General features: G+C 43.7%; 2 protein-coding genes across 2 annotated transcripts in view; both read right to left on the reverse strand.

The window, feature by feature from the left end:
- Positions 1-1,759: 1,759 nt before the first annotated feature.
- LOC131891571 (uncharacterized) lies at positions 1,760-4,548 on the reverse strand. Its single transcript, XM_059241181.1, has 2 exons — positions 3,055-4,548; positions 1,760-2,265 (listed from the first exon to the last, which is right to left on the reverse strand). The coding sequence occupies exons 1-2, from the start codon at positions 3,634-3,636 to the stop codon at positions 1,903-1,905; spliced, it is 945 nt and encodes a 314-aa protein (XP_059097164.1). The 5' UTR covers positions 3,637-4,548; the 3' UTR covers positions 1,760-1,902.
- Positions 4,549-14,948: 10,400 nt separating this feature from the next.
- LOC131892183 (uncharacterized) overlaps positions 14,949-17,126 on the reverse strand; it is a 10,325-nt gene continuing 8,147 nt past the window's right edge. Inside the window, exons 3-4 of the mRNA XM_059241967.1 lie at positions 15,783-15,956; positions 14,949-15,717 (exon numbers count right to left, since the gene is read on the reverse strand). Of these exons, the coding sequence (XP_059097950.1) occupies positions 15,185-15,717; positions 15,783-15,956 (707 nt within the window). The 3' untranslated portion in view covers positions 14,949-15,184. The remainder of the gene's footprint in view (positions 15,718-15,782; positions 15,957-17,126) is intronic.

Below are 17,126 nucleotides of genomic sequence, written 5' to 3' on the forward strand. Positions count from 1 at the left end.
GGCTCCCCACCTGTTTTCACAATGGCGGCCCTGACCAAACCATCACGGACGGGATGATACACGACATCTTGCCAATTATTCATTTGGATCTTGAAGGGGACTCCCTACCAATTGAATAGCATCTTTGATCTTCAAATTTGCCCTCTTGATGGCCCATGTCTTCCTTCGTAAGAGGGCTTGGACAGCAGATTATGTACGATCCATTTCTCCAAAATCTTGTCAACCACTCCTCGAACATAACGGAAATGGTCTCTTGCATCTTGACTGGCGTAATTTCCATTACCATTCATCCATATTTCATTAAATAGCATGAGATCGAAGGAGCAGAAAGTGGACATTTATGGACTTTCATCATCAAAGCGTTGCCTTGCTTACTTCGTTAGATTATTGCAATTTCTTTTATGGTGACAATCTGATTTTAGAAGAAAATAACTAATCATCACATAATCGCCCAACAGGTCTTAGGTTTACTCGAATGTAACTCCATAAAAGCAAGAAAACATGCAAATCATTTCACACATCTATATATTTTGATCATCGGCAATTAAAACTTCAAACCTCGACCAGATCGTGTTACTGCTGCGGGATTGATTTTCTCATTTTGGCACTTAGTCTATTTATTCAACAATTGTTGAGCTCTGTGGGTGGAGAGGCCAAGTGCTGCTTGGAATTCGCGGATCAGGGAAAGCACTTGAGTTCAACAAACAAACCGTACATCATCTATGCGTTTGGGGCTTTGATAACCAAGACAAAGTCTTTCGTCCTAACGGAGGCTGAAGACACACTGACTCAAAATGACCCGACAAATTCACATCCAAACGCAATTTCTTTGGAGAAAGCTGTAGAAGAGGCTCCATCCGTTTGAAATTTGGATCAAAGAAACACAACAAGAGAGGATGCGTTAAAGGAGACGAAGGTTGTCCGGATTTTCACCCATACATGTGCGCTCAGTCTACGAAGACCAAAACATGCCCCAACCTCAAATGCAAAAAAGTTCACTTTAAAAGAACGCAAAGCGAGCATCCGAGATAAGAACGGAAAAATAAAGTTAACTCCCCTGACCAAAAGCAAACTATAGCCCTGATGTTCCCTTCATCTTCTGTTCCCCCTCCCCCATACTATCATCATCCACTCCATCCAGACAAGTACCGAATACGTAAATCCCAAATTTTACATATGCCCGCCTACAACAATCAAACGAAACTTCCGATACACCCTACAAGTCACTTACGTTCAGAAAGGGGATTGTTTCACGGCTCAAGGGGATGGTAGAATCTCTTATAAGCATGATGCATAAAAAAGTCCGGCTTACTGAATGAAATTCATCTTAACGCGCAATGCCTTATATGAAAAAAGATCATCCAAATTAAAATTTCTGTAAACTGTTTGAATTAGCCGCTCTAGGGCACCCTTGAATGTAAGGCTGGTCTGGGATCGTTAACAAAAACCGATCTAAGATACGTTTAAAACTGATCAACGGGTCATCTAATGCATAGAATCGTCTAAGAGAGCACGGCAGCAAGTTGTACAAAGCTGGTGCCCGGTTTAAGACAAAAGAAGATTTTAAGCCCCTGACAAGCTTTTTATCCAAGTGATTGAGTTTTTGGCGCATTTCACAAGAAATACCTCGTCTCTCGCTAACGCTATGACGTTTTCCCGGGTTAGGACAAAGGGAATGGAGACATTTAAACACATAAAGGATTAGGTAACTCGCATGATCGTATCGAGTGGGTTAAGACGGAAGACATGTAGTCTGATCAAGAGTTAAAATCAAAGTGTATTTCTGGTTTGCGTTGGCACATAAATCAAACAACGAGAAAGTAGGTCACGTATAATTATTCACCACAACTCCCCTTTTTAAAAGAGAAGAAACCAAAGCAGTTCTGAACTATAAAATATAAATTATGCTCGAAATGGTATAGTTTGACGTCTTTGGCGCATTGATCGTCTGGGTATAGCATCGTCATTGGGGTCAGAATCATCAGGGGCGAGATCCTCTTGATTGGAGAAACTGGAAGGAGCTTGACGCAAGAATCTTAAATTCCTCTCCAATATCCGACCAGAGGGTCGACGAATGACGTAACGTCTCGGCGATTTGTTGTCAACAACTAGACCATGCCGATCCCATCGCCGCGTGGCCGGATTTTGAACCATTACACTTTGGCCCAGTGGAATCTTCTTCCGAGCACGACTGGTTCGGTCGAAGTAAGACTTCCAAATCGAATCATCATGGAGACGCCGGGCATTGGCTTGGTCCAAGGAAATCTGAAATTCAGGCAAAACGGCTTTTCAGTGAATGGGTAATTTCGACCTGAGTGGACGACCAAATAATCGTTGGGATGGCGACATGCCATCCGATTGAGGCATGTTTCGGAGTTCCAATAAACTGGACATGAACTCCTCTGATCCCCACTCCCCTCCGCGCTTGGCGAGGAGGTACTTGTAGCTCTTCACGTTTGACTCAGCGTGCCCATTGGACTGCGGGTGATGAGGTGAAGACGGCCTCCATTCCACCCCCCCACGGCGGAAAAAATCTTGAGTCAAGGACTTAGCAAAAGGCGTTCCATTTTCAGAACGGAACACGTTGGGAACGCCCATGACGGTAAAGAAGCCACAAACTTCTTGAATCAAAGATGAGGCACATGGAGAGGAAGAAAAGCGACTTAGGAGAGGAAATCCCGAAAATCGATCAGTGTAGACGAGATAATCTTTCGCTCCATAGGAAAAAAAGTCGGCCGAAACCATCTCAAATGGACGAGAGGGATGGTCTTTCGCCAAAAAGGGCTCTGGAGGATGAGAAGGTCGGAAGTACGCGCATTCGCGACAATTCTCAACCATATTCGAAATGTCAGACGAAAATCCTGGCCAAAATAAAATTTGACGCGCCCTCCTTTTCGTTCGTTCCACGCCCTGATGACTGGCATGAAGTAACAATAGAATCTTTTTGATAGCAGGTGGAGGAACAACAACCCGAGACCCACAAAGAACCAGATCGCCGTCAATGGATAATTCATCCGCAATCTTTTTAAAGAGTGAAACATATCCGGATCTCACCTTAATCACGGTGTTCTTCTCCACCGAGGATCGCAATGCTCCATATTCAGGTGAGGATCCGGCGTAAGCAGATAGATTATCTAAATTTAGATTGGTTTCTCCCGCTTTGACCATGGCCATTTGGAGATTGAAGCCACCATGGTTGTCGGGATCGTCGTCCTCATCCATTGGATTGCCAACGGGCGCTCGAGATAAGGCATCCGGAATGTAATGTTCCTTACCACACTTCCATTCCACCGAAAATTTGAAAAAGGAGAGACGGGAGCGATAAGTGAGAATTCGAGGATTTTCAATGGCATTGAGCATTTGATCATTGAAAATATTTCTCAATGGTTTGTGATCCGTAACAACGACGAAATTCTCCAAACCTGCCAAATAAATTCGACACTTCTTTATCGCCCAATCGATAGCCAAAGCTTCAAGCTCAAGGATGGCATATCTACTCTCGGCATCCTTCAAAAACTGAGATCCACATTGAATGAGTTTCCACTCACCCTCGTGTAATTGCATGAGTGCGAACCCAAGGCCCTTTAACTTGGATGCATCCGTTTGAAGGACGGTCTTGGCTCCCAGCTTGAACATTCCCAAAACGGGGGGGAGAGGTAAGAACGGATTTGACGTGTTCAAATGCCCTCAGGTGCTCGGGGAGCCATATAAAAACATTTTTCATTTTCAACAGACCTCTCAATGGTTCCGCGGTCTTCGCAATCTCATTTGAGAACTGGCCTAATTGGTTCACGAGCCCAAGAAACGATCTCAAATCCCAACAGTCCTCAGGAGGAGGAAACCTTGAAATCGCGGCCATCTTCTCCGGATCTGCCTGGATGCTGTTGTGGGAGATACAATATCGACGATCATTAACCTCAGCTCGGAGGATGGAAGCCTCCACATCTTTCCGGAACCCAATCAACTTTGATTTGGCTTTGAAGAAAGCCTGAAGATTTTCCTCCACGGCCGGATCTGCATCTCGCGTATCAGACCAAGATGGCAGATGATCTGATCCTCTGCATTCAGATATTTTTGTAGTCGTTCGTCCCAATGGTCGACAAATCTTTCCAACAATGCTGGATGCTCACCCTTGACATAGTCGCTAAAAGCGGATTCGGCCACGTTCCTCGCTTGAGTAAGAGAGGCCTTGAAGCCCTTTTGAAGGCTTTCAAAACCACAATAGCTTCTCGGTCAGACATGACGGAGAAAGACTCAGAGGATAGGCGGATTTGACGATGAATTGTCACCCCGGGAAATTGACGGTCCAAGATCAACACCACAAAATTGTGATGGATTGGAGTTGAAGGAGGTAATTCTCACACAGGTGGTTCTCACACAGGTGGTTCTCACACAAATTCTCACACAAAAGTATACGGTGAACAGGGGATCAGTGATGAGCCGTAGACGGAAAGTACATCATAGATTCGTACTAACCGACTGCGCCATCGCATGATCGTATCGAGTGGGTTAAGACGGAAGACATGTAGTCTGATCAAGAGTTAAGATCGAAGTGTATTTCTGGTTTGCGTTGGCACATAAATCAAACAACGAGAAAGTAGGTCACGCATAATTATTCACTACAGTAACGTTCATACATTCATAGACATTCCGTCAATATTTCTTGTGAAACTCTTTTGTACTCGTTCAATCTTATATAACCCCCCAGCGGTCATGGGGGCTCAGATTGGGAAAGCGTCTTCAAGATGCGGCTGGACTATTGATTTGTACAAAATGATGAATTATGAAATATATGATGAAATGCAGCGGTCGGGTGTGAAGGAGGGGGAGAAAGGGAGGCTCTCGTCACACTGGCGTAGTCAGCCCGTGATGGTTCGCTCAGTTGGGCCCCAATTGGGAGGCATGCGGAATAGCTAATTGTCAGCGGAGGAATGGGGAAGACGACATTATTTGAAACATGTGCCAGGGTGCTATGGTTCACAGGGTTTGGGCGTCTTCGTTGTGTTCCTTTTATATGGACAGCCTTACACTTGGGGTTATAACAACTCCCGAATTTCATGGATTTAATGCACATGTAGGGATGGAAAAAGTCAGTTTTCCTTGTCATATCCCCTTTTATTATGTTTTTTCAGTCCATGCTTAATTATCACAGGACACCATTTAGGATGGTTCAGCAAACACCCACTTTTCTTATCGGGACAAGGTCGCTTCCGGTGAATATTGCAAATTTAGACTAGGTCAGATAATTGAAATTAACGCAGGTGAAATAGATTCACTACTGTCCGCTGCTTCCGATGGTTTTGCGTTCTGAGATGAGCTTGTCATGATGTCTAGCGTTGGCAGTGCGTCATCGTCTCTTGGCAAAACCAGGTGGTTAGTACCAATTACCAAAGTCTGGAGCGCCCCTATAGAAAACCGTTTTTTTATAGTTCCACAATAGTTTCCATGGGGAACAAGCTCTAGGCAAGCTTTAGCCTCCTCGCTTAAAGAGCTAAGAATTTGATCCATACCCCTGGCATATTACCAACAATAAAACACGTGGAATTTAAATAGATTCTACAGAAAACAAACCAGGTTTCTGTAGACGTTATTGCAATGCGTGTGATAGCTTAACTGGCTTGGCATTGTGGAAAATACTTGTTAAATCATCCCCTTACAACCGGACGAATGGAGGTTCATGTGGGTGAAAAGAATACGCGCCAAAGATCATTCAGAGCCTACCCTCCCCAAGCAACCAAGAAGTCAATTATTAACAGAATTGTTGAAATTTGGGAAAGACTGCCTGTCCACATCAGGGAGGATGAAAACAAAGCTAAAGAGAAGAGTATAATCAAGAAGTTGAATCTCTCTACTCAGTAATAACAAATATGAATCCAAAGAAGCACAAAGACATTGTGAAACATATTGTGATGAACTGGATAGCGACTCCGAATTGACCGGAGACGAAATGATTGAAAGCTGAATGGTCCAAAGGCTCAGTGAATATATTCGAGATAGCCTTAATGTACAATTGGAAGCTTATTGAACAGGAGTTGATAGCAAGGCTGGTTATGAATACCAACTGAACAGTTCCGCTATCTTGGCCTTTTCTTGTTAGTTTTGCCTTTCCCTAACTTATGATCGGCATATTCTTAGTGGGGGGAAATCAAAAGAGACTCCGCAATTTTCGGGTTAGCAGCGGTGCTGGCTTGTTAAATGGGTACATCTCTTTATGTGCCAATTCTATTACGGTTAATGTTCGGGAATCCTGATTAGAGTTGTTACATTCTTGATTTGCACACTGCACTTTAATCGGGTCCATAACTTTGGGCCTGTCTACTTATTGATGGCTGTCTTGGGACTCGCTGGCGCCTCGTTCTGTCATCATCATCACTCTATTAGTCGCTATTATTTCTCGAGGACGACTTCATCAAATGGTGTTCCACTATAATATATTTATGAGACGTGGAATATAAAAATCCGTAAGGTCGATCAACAGGAACCATAAAATTTTAAAACTGTACAGTATTTCTCGTGTTCTTGCGACCAGAAATAAATAAGTCATATAACTTTAGGCATGAACGGTTGGGTCAACCTTTTGACTGTCCGTCTTCGTAATAGAGCGGTCACCCTTACAGGGACTGCGGACTACAAGAACCTGGTCAATGCAGTTGTATTGTTTTGATTTGTGTTGTATTTAATGTGGAATATTTTTTTTTTGCATTTGTTTCATCAAGCGTTTTGACCTCGATATGTTAATGCCCTGAAGTTTTATTTAAGAATTTAGTTTCCTCTCATAGCATCCGAAAAGTTCTTCATGTTTTGTGGCGCTTATGAGGTGCTTTCACACACCACCAACATATCTGCATATGTTGTCTGGCCCAGTAATGTTGATACAAGGGAGATAAGTTGGTTGCGTTTGTAGTAACCATTATTTATAAGTGTGATAAGTGTACTAATTATATCTCGATCAAGGAGACTACGTGGCTGAACCCTCACCATCGAGGTGGCAAGATTAGCGTCCTGGCCTTTCTGGAGGTGATGTCCGCACACAAATTGTCCCTCCCGGCCAATGACTTGTTAACACCTTATTGTCCTTGGCCCGACATCCCTTTGGACTATTGGCTCTCACGCACCTGTGTCCGGCTCCCGGCCAAATGCCATCAACGACGGGAGCTGACAAAAAATCTGTTCAATCTGGCCCATTCTCTTCTTTGCAATAGCCAAGAATTTCATCACTTACCTTTACCTAGAGGGCTTGTCAGAGAAAAGTCACTCCAACCAAGCCTTTTGAGACTTTGCTTTGAACACATTTTGGTAATTGGGCATCAGGGTGTCGGGCTGATCGGCTTCTCATACGTTACTCAGTTTCAACCTAAGGAGACAAACGAGCCATCAACTCACCGGCTCCCTGAATTTGGAACTTGATTTTGATAATCACGTAACTAAATGTGTTCAAAGCCGATCCCCATCGCACACACCAGGCAGCCGCGAGGGAGGCAAAAAATATCTCGGAAATCTTGTGTGTGTCGCTTCTCTAACGAGCCCTCTACCTTTGCTTAACTGTGTCTGCACTGCCTGCTGTCACCCTCTTCACTTCTTTCATGCGCATTGAGCAAAACTAGTCATACTCACTGTAATATCACTTTCTAGTCAACTATTTAATTGCTTTCACCGTGTTGACATTTTGCTTTCTTTTATTAACAATGTTTGTAGAGTGCTTATAGTCCGTTTTTTTAAATTATTCTTACGCTTGACAGGACCAAGAGTGGCAATAAAGATTTATACAGAAAATACTATCTTCCCTCATGGTGGAGTATGCGTGTACATAAAAAATGATTGTATAGCCACCCCAATTAATTTTTTAATGGAAAGGTAGCAATATGAATAGTCCATGACAAACTTGAGACCTAAGGTTTATGACGGTTTATAGACCACCTTCAAGCTCCAATAATTCGTTTCACAACGGGCTTGCACTTATCTAGAGGGAATTGGCAAAAGCCACATGCTCCCGTTTCCTGATAACGGGGGACTTTAATTTCCCAACAACCATTGTCGAGTGGCATATGAAAGTCGAGTGGCTCTGAAAATCCTGTGGTTTTCTTAGTCTAGTCCAAACCTCGTCGACTCCTTGTCTTCACTGCGCTCCAGGTGATCCATCACATTGACTTTGGCCACCATCACCCTCTTCTTCTGCTCATGAAGATATTCATCCGTGCGCACTTGTTTGTCTTCTTTAACGTTTGTCCTAAGGTGGGTTCTGGTGATAGCCTCGAGTTGATCGACCAGATTTCGATCTCAACAACTTTCATTTGTAATAGTGTCCTTAATCTCATCCTTGTCGTTAGGATATACCCACTGAGATGGTTCAGTGATCTAGAGATTGCCTGCTTCTTGATGGCCATCTCTCAACGCACACAGTCCTCCTCCTCTTCACCATTTAAGTGGAGCGTGGGTCCTGGCCTCCAGCTTGCATTCGCCGGAGGTGGCAAGTCATCCGTCACCTCAATCGGTGTTATTGATAATTGCAATCACCTTGATTGCTCCTTCGTAGTCACTCCAAATCCGTGGGTCATTGTGATCCGGCTCAAAAGGACCAGCAAATGGACCGCCGTTCCCGTGGACTAAAATGTTCTGGTGAATGGGGTACCCCCAAATGGTTACGTGAGCGCATATTTTGAGATGCGATTTGTACCCAGTTGCTCCAACTTTCTTTGGAGACTAGCCACAATTACTGGATTCGAAGTGCTCTTCAGCCTTTTTGCTAGTTTGCAACGCTTTTTGAACAAAGTCTTCCTATTTTTTGGAATTTTTGTCCGTGTACCACCTATCGGAACACATTCAGAGATTGCTAGACTGGAGCAACCTTACTTAAAAACTGAAACTAACTTATCAATGGCTGCATCTATGGACGATTCCTGTTTCAGAATTGAAATCAGGTCAATTTCTTCTAACCTTTCTATAATCAACGGCCAATGTTCATCTTTGAACTTGAACTTAGCCAGACCGACCTTTTTGACCGGTTTTATTCTAGAGCACGCCGGTTCTTGAGTAATGGTCGACCCTATCTCGAGAACATGATGATCTGACAGATTACTAAGAGTCACATGGACATACTGGATCAGATCAGGGTCATTGGAAAAGACCAAGTCGAGAACGCTATTCTCTCTAGTGGCTACACCAACATGCTGGGAGAAATTGCGCAAGATCGCGAATTCTTCCACCTTTTCGAACGACTGAGATGTCGATTTCGAAATGGGAATATACCCATCAGGACTAGCCTCCCACTCTACAACGCTAGCCGGAAAATTAAAGTCCCCTACAAAGAAAACCTTCGAGGAAACTGCCTTATCCAATTCATTTCCAGTGAATTTGAGAGCTGACATAAAAGAGCTCACTGAACAAGAAGGGGGTCTATACATTGTTACAATAGACAGATCAAGCCCTTGAAGATGACAAACTAAGACCTCTATTTCTCAATTAGACATTTTTACATAACTAGTGTGCAGGTCATTTCTAACATATAGACATACGCCCCCATGCGGAAAAGTTGATAATTTATAGTCACAGATCAAGATGCTTTAGAGACCATCAGGGACTTGAGGCTTTCGAGCTCTCCTGGTCCTGATGGCGTGACATCTCAGTTTCTGATGAGATGCTCACTGGTTCTTGCTCCTGTTTTCTCGTACCTGATGCGCTGCATCTTGGATCAGGGCAAGTTTGCATCTTCACTAAAGTTAGCTCATGTTGTTCCAATTTTTAGAGGGGGAGATAAGTCGCTCCCCAGTAACCATAGGCCGATCTCTCTCACTTCGAATATTGCGAAGGTGTTTGAGAAGATCATTAAGTTCAAACTCTTTGAATTTCTTGACATTCATGAAGTCCTTCCTCCTAGCCAGCATGGGTTCCGAGCACATTTTAGCACGGTTACCCAACTGATTGACCATATTGAGCAGGTTATTGAGGGACTAGAGAGCCATGAATCAGTTGATGTAGTCTATCTCGACTTTGCCAAGGCCTTTGACAAGGTAGATCATGGTCTTTTAGTTAACAGGCTCCATGAGATTGGGATCCAAGGCAAGGTTCTCAATTGGTTAAAAAGTTTCATTTCTGGTAGGAAGCAATTGGTTAAGGTTGAGGGATCCCTTAGTGACATACATGATGTCAAGTCAGGTGTTCCGCAGGGTTCGATCATAGGGCCCCTCTTGTTTATACTATTCGTTGCCCCGCTTCAAAAGCTTAGTATTACTGCCAGTCTCTCTTCTTATGCTGACGGTACAAAGTTAGTTTCTCGTAGGAATGGCCAAGATCCCAGTAGCCTTGCGGATTTAGATCGAATCTACTCTAGATCTAGGTGTAGTCCTCCAAAATAATGGAAAGTTCGATGAGCATATCCAGTTGAAGGTGGGTAAGGCTTTTCAAATGTGTGGTTAGATATATCGTACGTTTAAGTCCAGAGATAGCATCACGATGCTAACTCTGTACAATTCGATTGTCCAGCCACATCTTGAATATGCCTCACCCATTTGGGCTCCAATGAGTTCAGCAGGTTTGCAAAAGGTTGAACAAGTCCAAAGATGTTTCACTAGGAACATCACAGGGTTGAGAGAGCTCTCAAATTGGGAGAGGCTAAAAAAGTTGGGACTGTACAGTGTTCAGAGAAGGTACGAAAGGTATCTGATGTGTAAATAGAAATTGAATATCGGTGACTAGAATTTAACAGCCATAATATCCCTCCAGCCCGCAAGGGGTAATCCAACTATCAGAAGAAATGATGGCATCTATAAGCGTACGAGGACCACTTCTTGTTGATGAAAAGAAAGTGAAGGCTCCATAGTTCTTTAACGAAGTATTGTTGGCCGCTTTGAGTTTTGTGAAGGATTGCCGAATATTGACTTCCTTGGGCATGGCTGAAAATGGAAGCACCGTCTTTGCTGCTCCGGTATCGGTTTAACCAAGGATTTCTAAAGAAGAGGATACGGATAAAAATTTGGGAGTGGCCAAAGTAAGGGATTGGTTGAAGTTACTCAAATATATTTCTTGAGACATATAAGAGAAATCGATTGTGGAAACGGAAGATGGCCTTTCCGACTATTGAAAATCAAAGAAAATTTATTTCACACAAAATCAAAGTTAAAAATGACATTCGACTCGCTAAACGAACTTTTGAAGAAAGTCTCTTGGAGCTTGAAAACAAGAAAATATTCTTTAACTACGTCTATTCCGGGAGAAGCTCATCTAGTCCTCTGGGACCGCTGCTGGATTCGTCAGGCAACCTAGTCACCGACGAAAGCGTAATGGCTAATCTTCTAAACGAGCAATTTCGATCAGTCTTTAACTCTCCAAATGACGAAATATTATGGCCTACATTCGAACAAAAATGCGAGTTATCCACTGTCAACTTCTTTGTCAACGATGTTATAGAGGCCATAGCCAAGCTGAAGCCCTCCGCCACCCCCGGCCCTGACGGCATCCCGCCAAGAGTTTACCGCGAGCTGGGATTATCCGTCGCACGTCCCTTGGTCATTGTGTACACGATGTGCATGACGTCTGGTAGTACACCAAGAGATTGGACATTAGCCAACGTCATCCCGTTGTTTAAGGGTGGTTCATCAAAAAGTCCAAGCAATTACAGGCCTATCTCCCTAACTAGTGTGGCATGTAAATTGATGGAAACGGTCGTAAAAAAGTTGTCGTGCGTTCCTTAGAAGCACGGCAGTGGATAAATTCTGCTCAGCATGGCTTTAGACCTGGCAGATCATGCGTTTCCAATCATTTGACATTCCAAAGTTACGTGACTGATGCTCTCGAAGAGAGCCTCCCAGTTGATGTGATATATCTCGACTTCTCGAAAGCATTCGACAAGGTTGATCACTTACTACTCTGCAGAAAGCTCGGCAATGCTGGTGTTGGGGGTCTTCTAGGGGAGTGGATCAAGTCGTGGCTCACAGGCCGGCGACAAAGAGTGAAAATAAACGGGCACTGTTCTGGTTGGTCAAGTGTGGATTCAGGTGTGCCCCAAGGGAGCGTTCTTGGTCCAGTCCTACTCAACATTTTCATCAATGATCTTGGCCAACAGATTAGGTCTCCGATGTTGCACTTTGCTGACGATACAAAATTATTTCGGAAGATTACAATCAAAGACGACACTATCGAACTTCAAGCAGACCTTGATCATGCACTGGGGTGGGCACTCGAGAACAGAATGGAATTTCAGACTTCGAAGTGTAAAGTAATGCGATGTGGGAATTCTACTGTGGTCCCCATTACCAGTTGGGGCAACATTCAATTGGACAATGTCAATGTTATGAAGGATTTGGGAATTTACGTCGACAGGCTGATGCGATTCCACTCGCATTGTCTTCAGATATCTGGAAACGCTAATCAATTGTCTGGTAGGATACGAAGACGGTTCGCGACCCGAGATCCGATAATATTAGCAAAAGCGTTTTCCACCTATGTTAGACCGGTTCTTGAGTACGCCCACTCAGTATGGAATCCTGGGCTCGTCAAGGTATCATCGTCATCGAAAGGGTACAGAGATGGTTTACGAAATCACTGGTGTGGGTACAAGAATGTGCCTTACAAGGATCGACTGAGTCGACTGTCCCTAGACAGTCTTGAGCTCAGAAGACTGAGATTCGATTTACGTCTGTTTCGGCAATATTATATTGAGGCCAGCGGGCCTAGCTGGATTCAAAAGTCCAAACTGGGTGATGCTAACGCCAACAACACCTCGGTTACTAGAGGGGCAGGTCAGAGATTGTTGCGGCTCCCCCTTGTGAAAACGTACGCCAAAAGAAATTCGTTTTTCGTCCGAACTTATCCTGCGTGGAATATCCTACCACTCGCAATGAGAGAGTGTCTCTCCTTTGCTGAGTTTTCCCGACAAATCAACCAGATTTTATTCCAAGATTTTTTGAAATATTGCCAGACCAAGTAATAACTTGATGATGCTTCAGCTTGCACTTCATTTAAATTCTATATATTATTTCATTCTATGTTACTCGCCAATACTCTTCTTCCATCCTTTGGGTGGTCTGAGTGGCATGCACAATAAACAATAAAAAAATAAAATATTGGACAGCATCGAAGGATTCTTATCAGTTTGAACACAATTTGGACACTTTTCTCATGTTTTTTAGGATGCAGCATTAACAACAGTTCTCTTTCCTGAATAATGAATAGTGTTATTGATTTGCCCAACCATGTTCTTTGTCGTGATGTTTTACATCTTCATGAGTAGCTTTTCCAAGAAAGTTGAATTGGTTGTTGCTTGACATTCACATTAGCTTTGAAGCTTATTAAAACAATCCAAGTCCTCGTGAAGATTGAGAAATGTTGCTACAAACAGATCTCTTGGAGCACTGAATGACAGGAGCATCGCTTTCAACCTTGGAACCTCCTTGATTTTTGACATCAACATCCAAGCCTGAAAGCACACCTCGAAAACACTGTCTGAGGGTGTCACCAAGCCACCTCTATTTACAGTCTCCATTAGAATGGCATGGTTTTCCTTTTCAGTTTCTTCAAGGCCATCCTGATCAAGAGAATCGATTTCAGGTGGGGTCTTTGACTTTACCAGAGAAGAAAAGCATTCAAAGCATTGCACTTTCTTCGATAGGCCATTGGCACAATATCCACTTACATAGAAATGGGCATTGGCATCTCCTTCATTCATTTGTGGTCTGGGTTCATCTTGTTCAAGATCCTCAATTTTGGTGACGAGAGTGGCAATATCTGAGAATTTAGTGGCAGATCTTTTACTTTGCTCCTCATTGAATGTTTGTTTTAAGTCCTGCGAGGTCAGACAGACCATCAAACTTCAGAAGGTTTTTGACTCTTATCCTCTTCTCGGATTCCAAAAATTGGCGAACTGAGAGATAGGAATTGGCTCCAGCCATCTAGCGCCATCGACCAAAATATCTCTCGATTGGATCAGAGGTTATTTGTCCGAGGAGCACATATGAAAACCCCTCCATCTCAAGCAAGTGCCTTGCTAGCTTTGGCATTGCTCTGGAAGTCTGAACTAGACAAGTCAGGGCCAGAAGGCTCAGGCACTCTAATCTGGGAGCTTCCTCATTCCACAGTTCTAACCATTGGACGAAATATTCTAAGAACAAGAGATTTTCATGGTCCTTGCAGTCAATTGGAACTTTGAAGGGGTCTCGTTTACGAAATCCAATGGAGGGAGTTCGCACATTCAACACAGAGAACCATTGCCTTACTAATGACAAAAATTTGCACTCGCTATCAACGCCTCATCTTCTAATTCGGTTGCATAGAATCTGAGAGCATTAGTGGTTGACTCGTCAAAAAGGCGGCAAGCGAGGTCCACATTTGATCGCTCAGTGGGAAGTGGCTTCAGGACTCGGTCTGTCAATTTGTGCGCAATTTTGACAATATTCCGATGCTCCGTCTTGTAGAACAGGTCTTGAATGTGTTTAAAGTTGGCCTTGACCACTTTGGTTCCAAAGTTTATTGTTTATTGTGTATGCCACTCAGACCACCCAAAGGATGGAAGAAGAGTATTGGAGAGTTGGGACACATAAATACTTTCTTTTTCAGAAAATTAGTATACATGTTCTTCAGGCCATGGACAGGATCAAAGAGCAAAAAGACATCTCGGCCGTTGACGTTAACCATGTCTTTTTCTTCATTAGTGGCCAGATGTTGGTACATTTTGCGATTTGACGCACGACCGTCACAAATGGTGGCTACCACGAGAAACCCAAGCTCGGTCAGATCATCATACACCTTCAGCCAAAGGTCCTTGAGAGTTTGAGCATCAATCTTAGCCATTGGAATGAGAGCCACCGCATCTCGGTAGCTATTGGTCAAACCATGAACGTAGAAGACGAGGATGGTGTTGGCAACTTGCTCACCCTCACAAAGCCCGAAAATCTTGCCTCCTGCTTGTTCAACCCTTCTTGATGTGTAAACCTCGTCGAAAATCAGAGACACAATTGTCTCGCGATCCCCAAGATTTTTTATCCTTTCTTCAAAGTAGGTCAATGATGACTGAGCCAATCCCGTCTCCATGGTGACTGCAGCAGAGAGTCTTTTGACAGTATCAGATGCTGGGAGTGTGAGGCAACCTTCTCTTACGATGGGCTTGTACAGGGCTGGTGAGGTGAACTGCCATATCGCTGCCAATGACATCAGCTCTGAAGAGTATCACCTGGAGTTCAAAAGCCTTATTTGTTCACAGATGAATGCAAGTTTCTTTGCTTTTGTCTTCGGTCATCGTTGGGAGTAAATCATGGAGCTCTTTGACACACCGTTTAAGAATACACTTACAATCCTTAACCGAAGCTCTATTCTTGGCCCAAACTACAAGATTCAGGAGGTCTGTGAACGTGTTCACTTTCCTGTCTTTGAATTTGTTTGAAACAACGATCGCAATTTCTTCCACAGAGTTCTCTTCCGAACCATTGACAGATAAGGTTACTTCCAACAAAACATTCACCGAAACCGACCACAACAGCTTCAATGGAGCACTCTCATCCTCTATGAGACCAATGAAATGAATAACAGAAGATCTGTGTACCATGGCAGTATCCGGGTATTGGTTCTCGCACTCCCTCCATTTGTTATTGATCTCATCAAGAGAAAAAATCTGATCCGATGAAAATAAGAAAGCAACCTCGGCATCATGCCTAGCCAATTGAGTTTCAATTCGTTTCGAGGACGTTGAGAGACCTGATCGTGATTTCGGAGGGCAGGTTGAAAGGTACTCTAAAAATGAAAATTGGCTCCAGACCTGAGCTCTATAAAGACAATCAATAACATCTTTTACATACTTGGTAGGTTCTTGAACTTGGACGGAAAAGCTGTTGGCTTCAGTCTGAGGATCTTGAGGGTGGTGTCTTCTCGCTTTTTCTTTCGCCTTTCGTGGCTGTCTTGGCTCTCTTGCACATAATCAGAGAGCTCAAAGTGTCTAGGAGTCTCTTGGAATGGCCATTTCGCATTTGAGCCTCAGTTCTTCGTGGGTGGGGAACAAATGGAATCGAATCCTCTCGCCGTGGCCATTGACACTTTTTTCTGGGGTGTAACCCGACTCACAACCCGGGTAACAACAGGTCCTTGGCATGATGAGACTGACACTGATCACGAACAAGGCTTCAATGTCTTGGACTTTACGTAGGCACCGTCCCTTCAGGGAGCGTTAGCGAGAGTTGCTTCATTCCCCTCGGATTTTAGGTTTCCAGCTTCAGTCAACTTGGGCTGCCAATTTCCCTGCCTCCCTGCCCACTTGCCTACCTGCCGATTTGCCCACCTGCCTTGCCTACTGAGTGCAAACAGGGTGCCAACTGGGTGCACCCTAGGTCAGAATGTGACAACTTCTTCTCCCCTCGACCGGTAGATCAGTCTATTTGGCGGGAAAACCAAAGAAAGCAGGAGAATGCAGGGATATCATTTTTGACATCAAATACATTGTTTTAGTTTGCAACACAGTTCAAACAATATGGATTGAAGCAATGGCAATATTTTTTGCGATATTTCTCTTTTAAGGCCAAGGAAAGATGTGGCTTCCAATTCATCCCTCACCTTGGCCACCTGAGTTCAAGTCAAAAGCAAAATCCGTGTCCTCTTCTTAAAAGGTCCATGGTTTAACCCATGTTTGGGCTTCCTCCCTGCCAAATCCGTATGTTACAAGCTGGATTCTTGGATGATCAGCTTACCCCTTTCGTCTCACCAGTGAGACGACTACCACAGTGGATGAAAAGGCTTTTTGAAAGTTGTCAAAAATATACAAACAAATCCTGTTAGCTTTTAGGCATTTGACCGTTTAGTCTGGGCTTGGATTCAATAAATAAATTGGATCAAAATTAATCACTATGATTTTGCGCCGTAGAAAACTGGAAAAGATGAATTCAAGTAGTTTTCTCAAAACTTGATCAAGCTTTTTGACCACCGTGATGAGACGGGTGAGACGAGAGGAGACGAGACGACTGTGGGGAAGAATCCAGCTAAAAGCATCTTTGACGTCTGCTGGCCATCCGAGATGTTAGAAACTTTCATGATGGACGGGNATTCGGGCCAAACCTTTTTAGGGAGGAGACGTGGTGTAGTGGTTAGCGCAGTTTCCTTGCATGAGGAAGGTCCCCGGTTCGATTCTCCAACCCGATCGTTCTCATGGAAAC

Source organism: Tigriopus californicus, chromosome 12 (assembly GCF_007210705.1).
Source record: "Tigriopus californicus strain San Diego chromosome 12, Tcal_SD_v2.1, whole genome shotgun sequence".
NCBI classification, from domain to species: domain Eukaryota; kingdom Metazoa; phylum Arthropoda; class Copepoda; order Harpacticoida; family Harpacticidae; genus Tigriopus; species Tigriopus californicus.

Bases quoted from the DNA above. Each gene is read 5' to 3' on its own strand.
- LOC131891571 (XM_059241181.1), bottom strand. From the start codon at position 3,636: ATGTTCAAGCTGGGAGCCAAGACCGTCCTTCAAACGGATGCATCCAAG. The intron at 2,266-3,054 runs GTGAGATCCGGA...CCTGAATTTCAG, and splicing joins AGAAGAACACCGTGATTAAG to ATTTCCTTGGACCAAGCCAA.